General features: G+C 38.9%; 1 protein-coding gene across 5 annotated transcripts; it reads left to right on the top strand.

The window, feature by feature from the left end:
• Positions 1-686: 686 nt before the first annotated feature.
• On the top strand, positions 687-16,153 carry LOC110838243 (E3 ubiquitin-protein ligase Topors). 5 transcript variants are annotated; one of them, XM_022081270.2, is made up of 10 exons: positions 687-722; positions 847-938; positions 3,780-3,989; positions 4,648-4,814; positions 5,114-5,344; positions 5,966-6,245; positions 6,614-6,802; positions 9,056-9,316; positions 14,574-14,757; positions 14,867-16,153. In XM_022081270.2, exons 3-10 carry the CDS (start codon positions 3,783-3,785, stop codon positions 15,694-15,696), a joined length of 2,349 nt encoding a protein of 782 aa, XP_021936962.1. In that variant the 5' UTR covers positions 687-722; positions 847-938; positions 3,780-3,782; the 3' UTR covers positions 15,697-16,153. The 5 variants fall into 5 exon arrangements, with proteins under 5 accessions (XP_021936962.1, XP_021936958.1, XP_021936963.1 ...); XM_022081266.2 differs by having other exon boundaries at positions 690-765; XM_022081271.2 differs by lacking the exon at positions 687-722 and having other exon boundaries at positions 727-938; positions 6,617-6,802.
• The last annotated feature ends 1,992 nt before the right edge of the window (positions 16,154-18,145 follow it).

Below are 18,145 nucleotides of genomic sequence, written 5' to 3'. Positions count from 1 at the left end.
GTAAGAAAGATGTTTTCAAACGTCTTTGCCACGGTGAGCGTTAGAAGACGAATCAGATCACTTTAACACGTGTATAATCTTCAGTTGTTTATGTTTTTTTTCTTTCCGTGACGAGACAACACCGCAGTATGGAACAATTCGAAACTTTCATATGAGGGTCTGTTAAAGCCAGAAACCATAAAAGTAAATGAGCGCATTGTTTGTAATATCTTTCAGATCAGGCTAAAACTTCAAATGGGATATTTAAGCATGTGTTTATATATTTTGTCGTTATATCGATCAACAATTCAGTCAGAGTAGATTGTATTTAATATTTTCGGGTATTGTAGAAGACTAGAGCAGAATAAAATGTGTTGATTAAAACGCAACTAACCCCCCCCCCCCCGAGGGGGCGTTGGTCAAGTGTTTTAACCCCCCATTCTGGGGGGGGGGGGGTAGTTTCTTACTCAAGATTTTAAAACGCAATCCAACCATTCATTTTATAAACTACGAAATTCTGTATTTCCTTCACGAAATTGTTGTACCGTGTTGTCACTTGTATTCTGGATACCTTATATTTTCCGGAGGAATTGCGTTTGGCATGGTAACTGAAAAAGAGGAAACACAGAGAATTTGTAAGCATTGATTGCTCATGGAAAAGAAAACGTTACTTACTTGTCTTGTATGTGTAGCCCATTACCTGTGCTTTATGCTAAATACGAGTAGTTTATGTTCCAGTAGTGGTGTGTAATGATTAGTCTGTTCATGGTATCACGTAAATTGAATGTAAGAGCCTGCTTGGCAGGGCGCCGTTAGTTGGGATGGTGCACAAGGAATGTATTTTATTCTTGGGATTTATTTTTACAGGTTATGACCCAGTTAAACAATGATTGATCGTGCACATTGACGGTTTATATATTGTAGATAAAAGAAGGAAAATTTTGTGGAACAAACAAAAGGCAAGTATAATTTTAATCACTTAAAATCTCTAATTATTCGGAAATTAAGCACTTGCACTTTTGTTTCGTTGAGTAATAACATTTTAGTTAATGCAATAAAGGAAATGTGTAAAATGTACTCGTTTGCACCGCATGCAGATTTTTATTAAACAGATGAACCATCAAGCTTCATATGTGAATTGGTTTAATCAGTGTGTTTAGTATAATTTTATAGTGTGTTTTGTTTTATGCACCAACAATTTGAGTACGTGAGCCCCTGGACATTTAAGGTTATATTTGGATCATTTTATTGAAAGGATTTGTGTCATGACTTAAAGTGTACGATTACTGGTGTTTGGTTGGGAAGATGGTAGCATTTTGATAATTTAATTTAAAAAAATAAAATTTTTGTTAGAATGATTGTAAAACATGGGGCACCCACACGGGTGAGTAATAATGCCATCTTCTTTGCTTATGAGAAGTACATTTTTACAATTCACAAGCTTTGCTGTAGAAGCATATTGGAAAAGGTGCAGTGTGAATAATGCAGAATTACTGAGATGTGGTAACATATTCAACGTGGTGCCCGTTCTCAAAATGTACAATCATGCTTGTTATTATTACTGTGGTTGATAAAGAAGGTTGAGTTAGCTGTCTTTTGGCTTTTAGTGCTTTGTAGTCTGATAGTTTACCAATAATGAGCCATCACCCTGATGTTAGAGGCAGCAAGGACCTATGGAACATTGGTAACTTTCTACCAGACTACATGGTGCTACAACCCAGAAGACAGCAGTCTTTGAACTCACTGCCATGAAAACCTCAAGTCCTAACTAGGTCAGGCTAGTTTATGTTGGTATTTTTGTGACAGAGTAGGATATAGATTACAAAGCTCTTCAGAAATAACAAAACCATACATGGTCAGAGGTCAGGCAAGCCCTATTCAGGGAGGACCATTATGGGATCAGAATTCAATTTTGAATGTGGTGTGAGGGATTTTTAACTGTATTCTGCCCTTAACCTTCTTTCTGTCCAGGGTGGTGGGTTGATGCCCTATTTGTATTTTTGTCAAGAAGTAAAACAAGATTTCTGTCTTCTGGGTTTTTGCTCTGTGTAGTCTGGTCGATGTTTACCAACGTTTCAGAGGTCATACTGCCTCCGTCATCAGGGCGATGAGTATGCCAATTGGGTGGGTGGGGCTAGGTTTATAGTAAAACAAATTTGCGAAGATCATGTTATGAACTAATTATGTAATTTGATGCAAAAGTACCTTCTTTAGAATAAACCATTGTTATAACAGTTTGTGGAAATTAAGTTTTGCTTTGCACCATATTGTTAATTTATTACTTGTACATTATTGTGATTGGTGGTGAAAGCAATAGGTATTTGAGAAATTTGTTCATCACATACTCATCTTTCATAGGTTTTATTTAAAATTTAAAGTAACCATGTAGTAGGACTCTGCATGTTGTTGATGCAGCTGATCACCCAAGAAGATGTTATTGAAGTATTGTTAGACCTAATAATTGTCAACTTTGTGGTCTAAATGCCTCCATAAATGAAACTATGTATTATGATTTGTTCATCAGGACAAGTTGAATTGTCTGCATTCATGTTCTGTCTTGAGTAGACTGAAGTGTAGTGTGGTTGTTAAATGATTAATGGAACTTGAGAGATAATTTCCATTGATTAGATGTCTGTGTGTTGCAAAATATGCACAGTAGAGTCCCAGTTATCAGACCTGAACTGGACTGAAGGATGGTCAAATAATGAAGAAATATCATGTAATACAGAAGACTAATGTAAATATTAATATCAACACAATTTACAGTATTCTTAAATTATGAAAAAAATACAGTACAGCATACAATTAAAAAATCTCACAAACAAAAATTGTATTTAGTGGTGTGTGATGGGGGAGTATAATCCATTCCGCTACACATTGAGTCAGCTGTTAATAAAATGGAATGTTCCGACATGGCACATCAGATAAAATGGATTGAATATTGGTTAATTAAAGGTCAGATAATCAGGACTCTGCTGTATATGTAACTTTTACCCTGTTTTTTAACATCATGCTTTATCAGGCTGTCGTATGTTGCACCTTTTCCATCTTTTTTGTGCTCTATTATTTTGTAATTTCTTCAGATTTATTTCTGTTTTTGGACATCTTCTAATTTCTACCAGACTGCTCTTAATAATCTATCTCTGAGTTTGGATTTTCTCTTCCTTTTTTAGTGTCCACCCATGTCTCTATTTCATATGAAAGTATTGGTGTTGTTAAAATTATATTAAATTTAAATTTTCTCATCTTTCCTTTATCATGTAGTGTCCTTTCCATTTACCTACTTATAGCTTGAAGCTGATGGCCAAATTGGTAATAATCAAGCGAGCAATTAATTCCAGACTGGTTGATTTCACATGGATCAAATCCTGTCATTTAGTATCTTTAATCTTATTAATTGTGGTTTGTTTGATCATTTCAGTCTCATTTATTTCTCTGTCCTTGTTTCCTAAAGAGACCAACAGGATGATGAATCAGTATTGTATGGATTTGTACATATTTTGAATCCTTCAGAAAGTAATCTTTGTGGAATGCAGAATGCATGGGTGACAAGGAATTTTTTTCTTTAAAGTTTTAAGAAAGAGGCCATGTGAAACATTAAGTAAAACAAAAATTGAATGGTTTATAGTTTCTGAATTGGACTTAGGTTGTTTGTTAGTGTCTTATAGTGGCTTTTGTCATGATAAGGTTGATGATCAGCTGAAACACTGTTTACTGCTTATCATGTTAACCTGTATCATGGTGTTGTGTTTGGTGCATAGGATAAACTTGAGTATTTTATTTATTTTGTAATTTTGAAGGTTATGGAGCTAGGTAGATGCCCATCACCTGACGCTGGGGCAGAATGTAGCCCCACAGTTGAAAGGGAAAAGTCCCCAAGTCCATCGATTGAGCGAGGTGCCTCACCAGAACCAAACTGTGCTATCTGTCTGGGGAAGTCACGGAACAAATGTTTTACTGACAGTTGCTTGCATCAGTTCTGTTTCAACTGTCTGCTTGAATGGTCAAAGGTAAGGCATTCAGACCAACTGGCGTAGGACTGTTAGATGTTAATACTGTAAAGAAATGCTATGAACCTTTGATAATAAGCCCTTATAATTGAAATGGGATTACCTACATTCTAAAGTAACAGTAATGTGACAGTACTGATTTGGAAAGGCAAGCAAGTTTTGTGCATATTGGCAAACCACTGCAGAAGGCAACTTTTTTGGTGAATTTGGGAAGCTCAGAAACCTGTAGTCGAAGATTACAATTGGTGCATGAGCTACATTGAAAAGGAGAACAGAGTATTCAGTCAGTCCTCAGGAGTTTACCCGTGTGTGCAGTATGTACCCGTTGGTGGCAATAATATTTCATAGTATGACTCACTTCAATATATTTTTCCTTTGTCAGCACAATTTTGTATCTTTGTTTTATAACATTTATACTATTCCTTTCCATATTTATTTTTAAATTATAATTTATGTTGGACAGATTGATTTTCTGACTTTTTGAGAAGAGTGTTACATACTATTTTACAAATTTGACACCTCGTTTAATGCTAACTATACAATGCATAAATGTGATTGTGACATTTTAGGTCTTCACACCAGCAAGTATGAATGACTGTCTTCTGAGCTGTTATGCTGTGTAGTCTGGTAGAAGTTTGCTGAAATTTTTGTATTGCAGGTTAAGCCAGAGTGCCCTCTCTGCAAGCAAAGCTTTAAGTCTATAATCCATAATGTCCGTTCCAATGAGGACTATGACCAGTATCACCTGCATCCTGCAGCAGAGAACCCATACCCATGGGTGAACATGATCAATATTGACATGGTGCAGCAGCCGTTCCGATACAGGTACATATGCCGTATTATGTCAGACAGGTGGACACGTAACATACACAAAGGAAAAAGAATTTTGCTTGAAAAATCTGAGTGAAGTGACTAACTGAGAGACATAGGCATAGATGTGAGGTTAATATTGGCATGGCTGTGTAAGAAATAGTAGGCTGTGATTGATGTGAATTGAGTGGAACTGCTTCGGATACAGTCCAGTATTGGGCTTTTGTGGTTACAGTAATAAAGCATTAGGGTCCATGAGAGCAGCTGTGATGGCTGATGTGTGTGTGTGTATCTCTTTCTCTTTCTCTGTACAGAACTACTTTTACCCCCAACCGTCGGTTGGAAAGGGTACTGGAACATCTGGATCAGCGGGATCTGCGGCACAGGATGGAACCTGGTGATGTTTTGCCGGCCCAGAGAACCTTTCGTCGCCGACGTGGACTGGTTCCAAATGAGTTCAGGATGAATGTTTACAATCAGAATCTGTGGCTGACCACACTGCCCAGTGTGGGCCTCCCCAGGGATCTATCTCCTCAGAACTTTAGGTGTGTGTTTATGATACCTAACATGGCACTTGGCAGAGTCAGTATGTTATTATGTTACTGGGTGAAAGTTCTGTCTTGAGGAAATCTGAGTATGAGTACAGTGGTGGCACAGATGATAGATATCCTTCTGTGGGAGAAGAAAGGTTGGAAAGTGGTGTACGACTAGACATTTATAAATCTGTTTGGATAAAATGTGATCATAGCAATTGGCCAAAAAGGTAGAAACATGCAGAATTTCACAATTGCATTTTTATAACAGTGGCTCATATTTCAGCTTTTCTTGCTCAATATCCATATCCTTGCTTTTATAACCACTCCATAGGCATTGTAAACAAAATGTAACTTCCTTTCCTTTCAGAAGATAGATTATATCTGAAACACAATGTAAAGCTTCAGCTGTCAGGGGATGAACCCAGTCAGATAGGTGCTGTGAAGGACAGGAAAGGGGTCTGTAAGATAGAATTTCTCTGAAAATAAACATTCACATATTCTGAATTACCATGGAAGGGTTATGTGGACTGATACTGCCCTAGACCATAATGTGTGGGTGGGATTTCAAAGGTAATGGAGCACATCTGGTCCTTCTGTGCATTTTGTTTAAATGTGATTGTGTCATTGCAGGAATCATCCTGAGGAGGTGCATCGTTTAATCCCGTGGCTGAACAGAGAGCTTCAGGTAATCTTACGAAGCCCTGGGTTGTCTGCACGTGTTTTGAACCTTGTAATCAGTCAGCTGCCCCATAACCACATGCTGTCAGAAGAGTTCCGACTCCCACTGTCTACCTTCCTCAGGCATCACTGTGACCACTTTATTCATGAGTTCACTTCTTTTGCTGGCTCGTCTTATGACATGGTTGGCTTCGATGAAAATGCTCATTACACAGTGCCTAACAACTTTGGGGTTTGTGTCAGTTATATTATAAGTCAGTAGTATATTTTATTTCCTATTTTTGAATAAGCAGCCTGAATGTGTGTTCTGTTTTGTCTAAAAATTGAGGATAATCATTAAATTTTTATGAACTACAATGTGAAAGGAGAAGAATGTTTTAGTTCCTGTACAATATGAGAATGTCATGCTCTCATGTATCTGCATGTTTTGTTTCTGTAACTACTTGTCAGATTTCAGTGGAATGTTGTAGTAAGAGTCAGTGCTAAAACATGTAAGTTAGAATTCATTTAGGTCTAGAGTGGCCCAATACAGACCTTAGTTAATATGAAATTTATGTAAATAAGTTGTCATAATGCAGCTCATCGTGATTTATGTTGTAGCAGGATATGGTGCATGAAGTTCTATCTGACAGCTCTGACAGTGATGTGGTAATTCTACCATCACATGAGAGCCATTCCCCATCCAGATCTCACAGGAGGAGGACTTCCACAGCACCTCAAGGCTCAAACAGGAGGAGGACTTCCCCAGCACATCAGGGCTCAAGATCTCCTGTAGCTGGTCCTTCCAGGGTATGATTACTGCCAACAGCAGTTTCTGCTACCACCACCTCACTTTAAATTAGCAATATTTTTAAAGTTGAACTTTGCTCTCTTAGTTAGGGGTACAGAACTGTACTCTTACATATGATAAAGAACAGGCACATTTCATATCATTGCACTAGAGGGTGGCAGAAAGTTACATCCACAATTTTTAATGTGAAATTTCATAATTTTTTTCTTAGCAATTTTGATGAAAAATAAGAATCGAAGTATTTTAATTTCTGAACTTTGTGTTATTGTATCATGAAAAGTATTTCTATTGCAAAAAACTACCAATATTCTTCTTGTACTATTAAAAAGTAAAGTAAAGTCCCACTATATGCCATGTAGGTGCTTGGGGGGGGATATAGGAGGTATAGCTCCTACTGTTTCTGAACCTTGGCATTAGGTAGGAGTGAGTGGTCAGTGTCATGCCCTGGCCCACGATTTACCCCTGGGAAAGGACCCCGATACCCATTTGACAGGAGGCTCAGTAGGCCCCATAGCCAGTCTTAATGCTGTTGGGGATTGAACCCTGGTCATCCAGTCTGTAGTCAGCCACTATACTAACTGAGCTACCCTGGCTCATTGGCATTTGTTATTTCTCTGAAAATTACATCACTGCTAAGTCATAACATTCATTGTTACTTTTAGCCACAGAAGAAAGGCTGTATACGAAAAAACAAAATTTTTTCTGCGTTATCATTGCCATAATTGCAACCGAATTCTTTATGATTCTCTACACTAATTGGTATTAACGAGTTAATTAATATTAACCCATTGCTTTTGAGAATGTACAAGGTTCAACCCATAATCTTCCTTCTGGATGTGATGAAAAATATTGTTTTTGTTTGTTTGTAGACAGAACCTTTTTGAGATGGTAGCTAATGAAACAAACAAATATGATGCTTTTTTGCAATCAGGTGTAAATAATTCCAACTGGAAAGAAACAAATGCAGAAGAGTTTGAAGCTTATATTGGAATCTTGATATTTATGGGAATCATTGATCTTCTACGTAACATGAGAGGAGTGGAATTCAGTGATCAGTAGTGTGAATACTGTGGTATGGGGGTGTTCATCTAAAAACTGGTAGAAATTTGTGTTTTATTTTATAATCAATGTATATATTGTGAATTGTTTTGTTTTATATGACATGACAAGTAGACCATCTTGTACAGCTCATGGCAACAGGCAGCTGGCCTATTAGAAATATATAGTGCAGCACCTCATTGGAACTTACACGATAGGTAATCATATAGGCAGGAAGAGAAGTTTGCCAATGGGGACAGTATCATCGAGGTTGCTCCACTGCTTGGAAAAATTTATGGGGTGGGCAAAGGTTTATGGATTGTGTGTACTAAAATAAGAATTATGGGTACCTTCAGGACATGGGAAGAAACATCCTGCAAGTGCAAACAATATGACCTTCCACTCTGCTGCATAGGATGCTTTTTGGACTGCCATTAGGAAACAGGCATTGAGGTTCAAAATTGATACACAACTTGGGGTTAAGTGCCAAAACAGAGTCTTATAAGCATGCTGAGATAATAAGCAGATACCAAGATATGTAAGATTTTCCAAATGTGTGTTAATTTTATGTGACACTTATTTAATAGTTCAAAGACCATTTAAAAAACGTGTCCTACAGGCTCAGAATGAATGAGGATGGCATAGGGTTAATGCTATTGGTAGTCTTCATTTTAGTTATCTAATTGTCTGCTAAGTAATAATGACATTTGTGTCTTTCTTCCCTGTTACAGTTCTAAGTTTGTTTATTAAGTGTATGAACATCATTACCATAATTTGCAGAAGTAATAATTTTTCCATACTATATGTACCCACGTAATTAAACAAAGACAATTGATTTTTTATTATGTTTCAAGTGCCATGCAAGCTATCACACACATCCAACTTAGAAGTGTTTTCTTGCTGTAGAAACACTTTGCTTTTCTCCAGTATATGTGATACAATTGCCAAAAAATATTCACAGATAAAAGTATCTTCTCTGTTTACAGTCTTTGAATCTTGTGGCAAAATTGAAGAGCCACATAGTATAAAAATGTAACAATATATGGGGTTGCAGCACAAACCATCTGAGCAACAAGTATGCTTATGGTTCACACTGAAAGGATTAAAAGAAGGCAGTGAATTCGTTAAGTTTCATGAAGATCTATTAATCTAGAGCAATGACAGTACATACAAGTAGAGATATGAAGTCTGCACACAGTTGTGTTTGCTTACAGAATGTGCTTCCTGTAGACCAGGCAAGTGACAGTGATATCAATAATTTGAGCAGTTCCCATAGTGACACGTCTCTCCCTAGTATCCTGCAGCATCTTCCCACAAGCAGTGGTCATGAAGAGGATCAGCCATCACAGTTGAATGAGGATTGTAACTCAGATGACTGTGTCATTGTGGGCTGTGTGAAGCCTCGTCATGAGAGGACACCCGAAGTCATTACGTTGCTATCGTCTGACCCAGAGGCAGATGAAGGTGAAGTGATGGTAAGTCCAGTAATGTTTGCATGCTGTGTGCTGCCAAATGTACATACACAAATTGCATTATTCTCTTTTACTTCCTCACCTAAAAATAGTTGAAATGAACAGAAGAGGAGCAAGTGGGTTTGGTTACCATATTGAGAATGCCACTGCTTTCATTATAACTGGTTTTAATCATTTTGAGGCCAATGAGCTAATGAACAGATTCTGCTAGTCCTGGCCATTCCTTAGATCAGGGGTGGCCAACCCGCGGGCCGCATGTGGCCCGCCTTGAACATTTTTCCGGCCCGCGAGATTCATCACACTTTTACAAAATATATTATTATTATCATTATTATTATATTATCTATGTTTACATGTAAGAATAATAGTAAACACAATAATAATAACTCATTATGTTTCAATTTTTTACTCCAAAAAAATGTCTATAGTGTATCTAAATCTAATATGGGGATATATAATTTTATATGTGGCCCGCGGAGTTATGATGCATTTCCAAAGTGGCCCGAAAGATCATTTGGGTTGGCCACCCCTGCCTTAGATAGTGGTTTTTGGTTGCATTTAATTGAAACATACCATATTTGCACAAGTTAAATGTAGAAGAGTTTTGTAGATTAACCCTGAGTTGAGTACAGCAGACCAATACATCCTACACAGAATGTTAGTAATACTGCCGTCTTAGGGTGACTGATTGTTATGATAGTGCTCTGAAAGATGAAAGTCTGATCTAAGTAAGATTTGAGGTTCTCACAGCACTGAATATGAAGATGGCTGGGTTTTAGCACCATGTAGTCTGGTAGAAGTTTACCACTGCCTCCATCATCAATGTGGTGAGTAAGCTGCACATGTCGAATTAGTTTGAGAAAAATGGAACCAGCAATCAAGGCAGAGCCTTGGCCAGATTAGTGGGGATGTAGGGTCAGGATCGGTTGAAGGCCTGAGAGCCAGTAGGAGATGAGGTCATGCCACAGCCTGGTCAGCAGGAGGGGGACAAACATGCAAGAGAGAATGATCTGAGAAAGCAGCCCTTATAGGGGCCTCTTGGGGTCCCGCGGGTGGATGTGATGAGGAGGACCAGGAATGAAGGAAATATACAGGGAGAAATGAACAGAATAATATGAGAGATTGGAGAGTGCAAGTAAGGATGAGCCAGGGAGGTTGTATCCTGAAAAGGACAGTGTAGTGGCCTAATGGCCAGTCATTGACTGGTAATGCTACGAGGGTGAGTCAAATGAAAACTAAAAAAAAAAATTAAATTTAATTTATTGAATGAAAGCGGTACACAACTATATCATTTTTCTACACAGTCTCCATTTTATTCAATACAGGCCCTCCAGCGTTTACAAAGTGTATGGATTCCTCTAGAAAAAAAATCTTGTGGTTGTCTGCGCAACCACTCATGTACCGCCTGCTGTACCTCTTCATCAGAACGGAACTTCTTTCCTCCTATCGCCTCTTTGAGTGTCCCAAACATGTGGTAATCACTTGGGGCTAGGTCTGGTGAGTATGGCGGATGTGGAAGACACTCAAAGTGCAAGTCTTGGATTGTTGCACGGGCAGTATGGGGCCGAGCATTGTCATGTTGCAAAAGGACACCTCTAGTCAAAAGTCCACGTCGCTTTGATCTGACTGCAGGTCGAAGATGATTCTTCAAGAAATCTGAATATGAGGCAGTGGTGATAGTGTTCCCCCGAGGCGTGTATTGCTCCAAGAGTACGCCTTGTTTGTCCCAAAAGAGAATCAGCATAATCTTCCCTGCAAATGGCTGCGTCCGGAACTTCTTGGGTTTTGGTGATGAGGAATGACGCCATTCCTTGCTCGTTCTCTTTGTTTCCGGTTGGTGGTAGTGCACCCAAGTTTCATCGCCAGTAACGATTCTCGAAAGGAAGCCATCACCTTCTGCTTCAAGGTGCCACAGAAGTTCTTCACAGGCGTCAACACGTTGTTGGTTCAATTCTGGAGTCAGCTACTGTGGCACCCACCTTGCAGACACTTTGTGAAACTGGAGCACATCATGAATGACATGGTGTGCTGATCTGTGACTCATGTTAAGAATTTCGGCTATTTCATCCACCGACACTCGGCGATTCTCCATCAGTAGGGCTTCAACTGCTGCAATAGACTCAGGGGTCACAACTCTGTGCACCTGACCCGGGTGAGGAGCGTCTGCTACAGACGTCACACCATTTCTGAATTTCCTACCCCACTCGTACACTTGCTGCTGTGACGAGCATGCATCACCATACTGAACCTTCATCCGTAGATGAACTTCAATCGGTTTCACACCTTCACTGATCAAAAAACAAATTACAGAATGCTGTTCTTCTTTCGTGCATGTAACTAGTGGAGCAGCCATCTTCAATCTGGCACTGTGATGGCATTCTGTTTGTCTGCATTATACTGCCACCTATAGGATACTCTTTATAGCATTGGTAACATGTCTGCCAACTTATAGGACAATGGCGCGATATTTCGAATTTTTATCTCAGTTTTACGGTTTTCATTTGACTCACCCTCATATATCATATGCTTCTTATATCCTTTGGAACAGTAGATGAGGGTCTTCTATGACCAGCTCAGGCAAAGGCCATCCTTCTTGTTCAGATGTAGCTAAATCTGAATGGCCTCCTTGATTATCTGGTACATGTATCTAGATTTGGCAGAGAGGGTGGTGGTCTGTAGTTAAATGTGGAGGACCAAGTTGGTGTGTTCAGCCATGGCAAATTTATCTGGATGTGGCACTGGTATTCCTTGACTGATCTTGCTGGAAGAGTTGGTTTGCCCATGTAAATGACCATGCTCGCAGGGCATGCTGTACGGAGGCTGAAGGAAAGGGGATATTTTTAGGAGAATGCCCATAGACATGATGTGCCTGAACAGCAGCCTGCTGATGCTGTAGAAGGTTATGTTCACATGCCCGTTTGTTGGAAGGATGGTAGTGGGATTTGGAATTGAGGTGGGTAGATTTTTGATAAACCTTATGGCCCACTGAGCCATCAGTTTGGATATCAAGGAAGGGAAGATGGCCATCCCTTTCATTCTCTGTGGTAAACTGAATATTCTCATGGACACTGTTCAGGTGGTCAAAGAACTCCAACAGCTTGCCTGAGCCGTGGGGCAGATGATGAACGTGTCATCCATGTAGTAAAATCAGCAGAGGGGCTTGTGGGTTGCTCCCTCCAGAGCTGTTTTTTCATAGTTCTCCATGAAGAAGTTGGCAGTGACAGGGTATAGTGGTGAACCCATGGCCATACCCTCAGTCTGCTTGTAGAATTGCCATCACCTGTTGGTTCTCAGGCGATCCTGACTCTACTCCCCACTGGTCCGAGCCTTGACTGTCTGGTTCCTTTATCTCAAACTGATGCCACACACATGGCGTATCCATTACCCTGATGATGGAGGCAGCAAAGACCTGTGAAAGGTTGGTAAACTTCTACCAGACTACAAGGCACTACAACCCAGAAGACAGCCATCTTCTGATCTTTCTGCTTATTTTTCTCAGTTACTAATTGTGGCATTTCATTTTAAATCTCTGCCTTTTGTTGGATAATGACTTATTCAGATTATTTTGTAACTGCTTACCAGGATTGTTGTTCTTGTTTCTTCATTGCTTGAAGCACAAACACATCATTGTGAGTGGTTGCTTTCATGTCTTAAATTGCAAGGCTCTTTTCATACTTCAGTTAGTTTGCCGTTTGGCATTGAGTGATAGCAAGATTATTTGTGCTTTCAAAGCAGCAAAGAGTGTAAAGTTGAGGCAATCTAGAACATTGTTTATTAGAATCAGACCGTGAGATTTATAACAGTGGATCATATTCAGTGAGTGAATGATGATATTTAGTTTAATTAATTTATTAATGTGCCTGAAAATAGCAAGAAAACCAAATATTGACAAGCAGTGAAAAGGAGACAAGATATGAAAAACAGTTGATAAGTCTTCTATATTCCACACAGTCTGTACTGGTTTTAACACACACACACACACCCACCCACCCCATTTTGCAGTAGAGGATGTAGGACTTACAGAGGGCTAGGTATGTAAGATGAAAGAATATCTTTTCTTATCTTTTTTAGGTACAGGGTAATTTAATAAGTGCTGGTCAGTGTTATAGGCTGTGACTGCTTGTTTAATCTTTATCTTCTGGTTGTTTGCATCCACTGCTTCTGTATTGTGCTTGGTAGTCATTAGTACATCTTCCATGCCTTTCCAGTGCAATGCCATCACTGTTTCCCTTTGGAAAGCCACTGCTTTCCCTTTTTAGACTTTTCTTGTCATTGTAGGTGGAGGTATATTTCTTAATCATTATGTCTGTATTATTCATATCTGTTGTATGTGAAACCAGAATATCTGTTAAGTATGGGAATGTATAAAATCTGTCAGCAATTTCACAATTATCCCTGCTCCAGAAGAGTTTTAGCAGCAGCATCACAGTTTGTGAAAGGACACTGGAAGGTGTTTGAATTGCTTGTATGTTTGGTGCCGCTCCTGACATTTTTAAATTTGTACAACATGTATGTTTTTAATCCAGATTGGCTTTCTGTAGTGGCATGTATGGTGCCTAACTAAGCCTTCCCTTGTAGAGCAGCAGAGTATCATCCTACATTTTATTCAATTTGGGTTTATGTGGTTTTCTGGATTTTAGTTTCATTGCAGGGACAATGCAAGTGTTGTTTTAGTTATGGGAAGATGGGAATATAAACAATTGGATTTCATGACCATTTGATCCAGCAGCACATCTTTATTGTGTATTTCAGTTTTTATATGACTGGCTACGGACTGGACGACTGGGGTTCGATCCCCGACGAGGGCAGAGGATTTTTCCTCTAGCCTCTGTGTCCAGACCAGTTCTGGGGCCCACCCAGCCTCCTATCCAATGTGTACCGGGGTCCTTTCCCGGGGGTAAAGCGCAGCCGGGTTGTGATGCTGACCACTGACCCCATCTAGTGCCAAGGTCAAGAATGAGTAGGATCTATGTTTCCTCTCCCCTCAAGCACCTACATGGCATATAGTGGGACAGTTTTCCTTTTATAACATATATATATAGCAGTGACAATGTTGATCAAAGTCAGGTAGGTATTATGAAACAGAATATGTCTGTGACAACCAGATTCTCCTCTTCTTATTTTTTATGCTGGTTTTCAATTTGAAAGCTTCTGTTTTGTTTACGCCAGTAACGGGTCAATTGGAACAACCCACTTACCATCCTAGTCTTAACAGATCTTAATATATGGTTATTACATTTGGTTTTATGTTTTGGTTCAGGAGTTGGCCCAGATGACGTGCACAGGCTCCAGTGACCGCAGTTACAGTCATGCATTTTCCACATCAGCAAGCTGTCCAGAATCATCAGGATCGGAATACAACCCAGTCTTCGTTCGTAAATCTCAGAAGAAGAAGAAGAAAGCTCAGCACAAGAGGAAATCTGGCAATACAGCAAAGTCTAAGGGTAAAGCTGGTTTCATGGTTATGATAACTTTTCTGTTGCTTTAGTTTATTACTTTTGTGCTAAATGGAGTTAGTATATCCACTTACTTGTGACTTTGTGTTTGTTGAAGGTCATAAAGCCAGGAAAACTACAGCATCTGCAAAAAAACATGTTCTTAGCAACCAAGATCATTCTAACATTGACTCTGATTCATTGGTGTACTCATGTAATGGCAAAAATTCCAATCGGCAACAGAGCGCATTGTCATCATCAACTTGTACCGCTTCCAGTAGTGATAGTTGCAGCTCCAGCATTAGCAGCAACCCCACTTACATCTCCCGGTCCTTGCACAGCAGCCATAAACGGCGCAGAAGCAGACATTCATCTCATAGGAACAAGAAGGAATCGTGGAAAATACAGGTAAACAAGCCAGATACAAAGCAGGAGTACGACTACTCAGGCAAGAACTACGATACACCTTCTACCTCTTCTGAGGTCAACAGCAGCATTAACAGTTTTGACAGGCGACCTAAGCTGCGTAGCATTGTGATCTCGCGGGCTGCAAATGGTGATGGCAAATACCCAGAGTCTTCTGGTGGCAGTAGCCATGACAGACGGCAGAAAAGTTTGACCAAGAAAAGTCAGTCTCAGAGATGGAACATAGTATTGAAGAAGGTAAAAGATGATTCAAGTGCAGAACCTTCTACATCTGGTAGCAGTCACCACCACAAAGATCGTTCATATGTGTCTCAGTCTGCTCACAGGTATGATGGAAGTGGTAGGTACTCCAGTAAGTCAGGCAGAAATGCTAGACAGAAGCACAACAAGAAAGATGAGAAAGACAATAAGCAGAAGAAGAGGATAGACTCAGATTCATCTGTGGGGAGGGAGGAACATGTGCTGAAACCAAAAAAACGAAAGAGGATCTTGTCTTTGTTTACTGACTCTTCAGATGACTAAGGTTGATGCACTGTTTTATATGTAGCTATAGTTTAAATAAATTTATCATTCCCAAAAGTCAATTGAGGAGTGAAACAAGTTCCTCGAGTGAGTGAATATTTAGTTTAAAGGTTCACAGTTATTGTGTTTTGAAACTTCATTGTGTGCCTGTACAATGTGGAACTATACATAAGACACAAAATTGTCGCATGTTGACAGGGAAGTTTATTATGCATTTTTCAGGCATCCATTCATCACATCACGTGCCATTGTGACTGGTAACTGGATTCATACACCACTGGCTGTAATTCAGTGCTTGTACTCTAAGTATAAATAATCGTTCACTGGGGGATTAAATTCCAGATCACTGTTGTTTTCTGACAGTGTTTTCTGCTGAGGGATTTAAATTGTAACTTTACATTTATAACTTTTACCCAGAAAGGCACAAATTTCTAATAAATGACTATTTTCAATTAAACTGGTAAAATATTTACTTATTATAGGGAAAACCCTTGCACCTTGGGCTGTATTTTTTGAGATGGCTGGAAGTACTGATCTATGGAGTTTTCATGTTGTATGTACTAAGCACCAAAATGCAACTTAGCAAATTCACTATCTTTGCAATTTTTTGAAAGGTATAATGAAAAACTGAAAGTGGTTTTAAAAAAATTATTTACAAATGGCCCAAGATACAAAGTACTTGTGTACCATAGGTCGGTACATAATATATATGTTTGGCCAGTAGGTAATATTGCTTAAAATGTGCTGGAAAGGACAACTGAATGCATAAAACATAATGAATGCAAAACACTTATAATTTTATTTTATTTATTCTCGAAACTTAACGAGCCTTTTAATATTTTGTTCTTTTTCATGATAGAAAAGTAACATAATATCCCAAAATATTTCCAATTAAACCAAAACTTCCAACATTCTTATTACAGACTGGACAACAGTTGGACAAAAGAGATAAAGAAAGAAATATAAATCACAAGGAACTGCAACAAAGAAGAGTAACAGCAAATAGAACAAAAATTTTAATACAAGTCCTGAAAAAGGAGCAGGAAATGTTATGCCACCACTTCTGCCTTCCATGGGCTCTATTAGGAATGCTCAAACATCCTTAATCTCTGTCTCGAAAATGTCATCTGTTAAAATGCTCTTCACCCTTGTGTCCTTCCATCATGGATGTGATGACACCAGCTTTCTTTGTAGCTAATATCTCACATAAAGTCGTTGGGACATGTAGTGTACATTGGAGAGATGAGAAATGCATACAAAATTTCAGTCATAAATCTGAATGGAGGAAATTGCTTGGAAGAATGAACATACATTAATACAATTAAAATGATTGACTGTACTGAAGATATTGCCATGTGCTGGGATCTTGCGAGCACAGTAATTATACTTCAGGTTCCATAAAAGGAGGGGAATTTCTTTTCAAGTTGTATTATTGTCACCTTCTAAAAGGGGTCTTTGTATTGCAGCATCCTACTGTTAGCTTTCCTTTCATTTCTCTCAGATCATGTGTGGTTAGTCCAATCTACTTTGAAATGTGATAGATTTTCATGAAACCCAGTATGTGCTTTATGCCAATAATACCCTGATCCCATAATTTTTCAGTCTCCTGTGAAAATGACAATGCAGGTGCACAAACTTTTGAGGTGGGAGTGATGCTGGCATCACTTAATGTAAGGTCATGAAATGATTAATTGTAACATACTATTAAAATGTGTAGTGTTTGGGGGGGGGGGGTAATTTTTTCATAAACTTTAAAATGACAATATATGGCCATGTGAGAATTCACTTTAGCTGTGATTGATAAAAAATTGGAGGGAGGGGGCATATGGAATTTTGTATGGAAACAAGTCGTAAACATTTATTTCACAATTTGTATAAAAAATTGACAGTGGAACCACGGTTCCGGAGAATCTGACGTAAATACGTCTCTGTATTTAAATTATATTTAAGCAATAAATACAATGAAAGGAAGGTAGCTGAATGTAATGTAATGTAATTAAATGTAATGTCAACATTATCTACACTACGACGCACTTCTACAAGCGATTCACAGCTCAGCTCTTTCTGCAATAACGAAAGCGGATTGTTGATGGCAATAATGTAACACAACAATGCCGAGTAAACACGACGTTCCCTAGGTAGCCATTGTTGTCGATTTGTTGATATGGATCGTACACATTTTCGTTACACGTTTTCCTTTCACTTTTTTGCCGAATGACCCTTCCGTATAGACACATTTACGTCAAAATTCTTGAAAGTGTAATTTATGTAGTCAAGGTGAATCTGTCCATTTTGCTTATGTTGCTAGCTTGTGAGTAGAAAGCAAACAAACAAACCAAAGACATAAGCAGCATAGGAAATGAGACAGTGTGCTAAAAAGTACTGCTGGGAAATAATGGTAAGAGTACAGACAGTACATACTTCCTTATCTGCTACCCCTGTGATCCCC

Source organism: Zootermopsis nevadensis, unplaced genomic scaffold, assembly GCF_977971745.1.
Source record: "Zootermopsis nevadensis isolate Lab colony 2312 unplaced genomic scaffold, Znev_1.0 Znev_ptg000028l, whole genome shotgun sequence".
Taxonomy (NCBI): Eukaryota; Metazoa; Arthropoda; class Insecta; order Blattodea; family Termopsidae; genus Zootermopsis; species Zootermopsis nevadensis.
Note: the sequence above shows the minus strand (reverse complement) of the source record. Positions and strands in the feature narration are given on the sequence as shown.

Bases quoted from the DNA above. Each gene is read 5' to 3' on its own strand.
- LOC110838243 (XM_022081270.2), top strand. From the start codon at position 3,783: ATGGAGCTAGGTAGATGCCCATCACCTGACGCTGGGGCAGAATGTAGC. The intron at 3,990-4,647 runs GTAAGGCATTCA...TTTGTATTGCAG, and splicing joins GTCTGCTTGAATGGTCAAAG to GTTAAGCCAGAGTGCCCTCT. The intron at 14,758-14,866 runs GTAAAGCTGGTT...TGTTTGTTGAAG, and splicing joins CAATACAGCAAAGTCTAAGG to GTCATAAAGCCAGGAAAACT.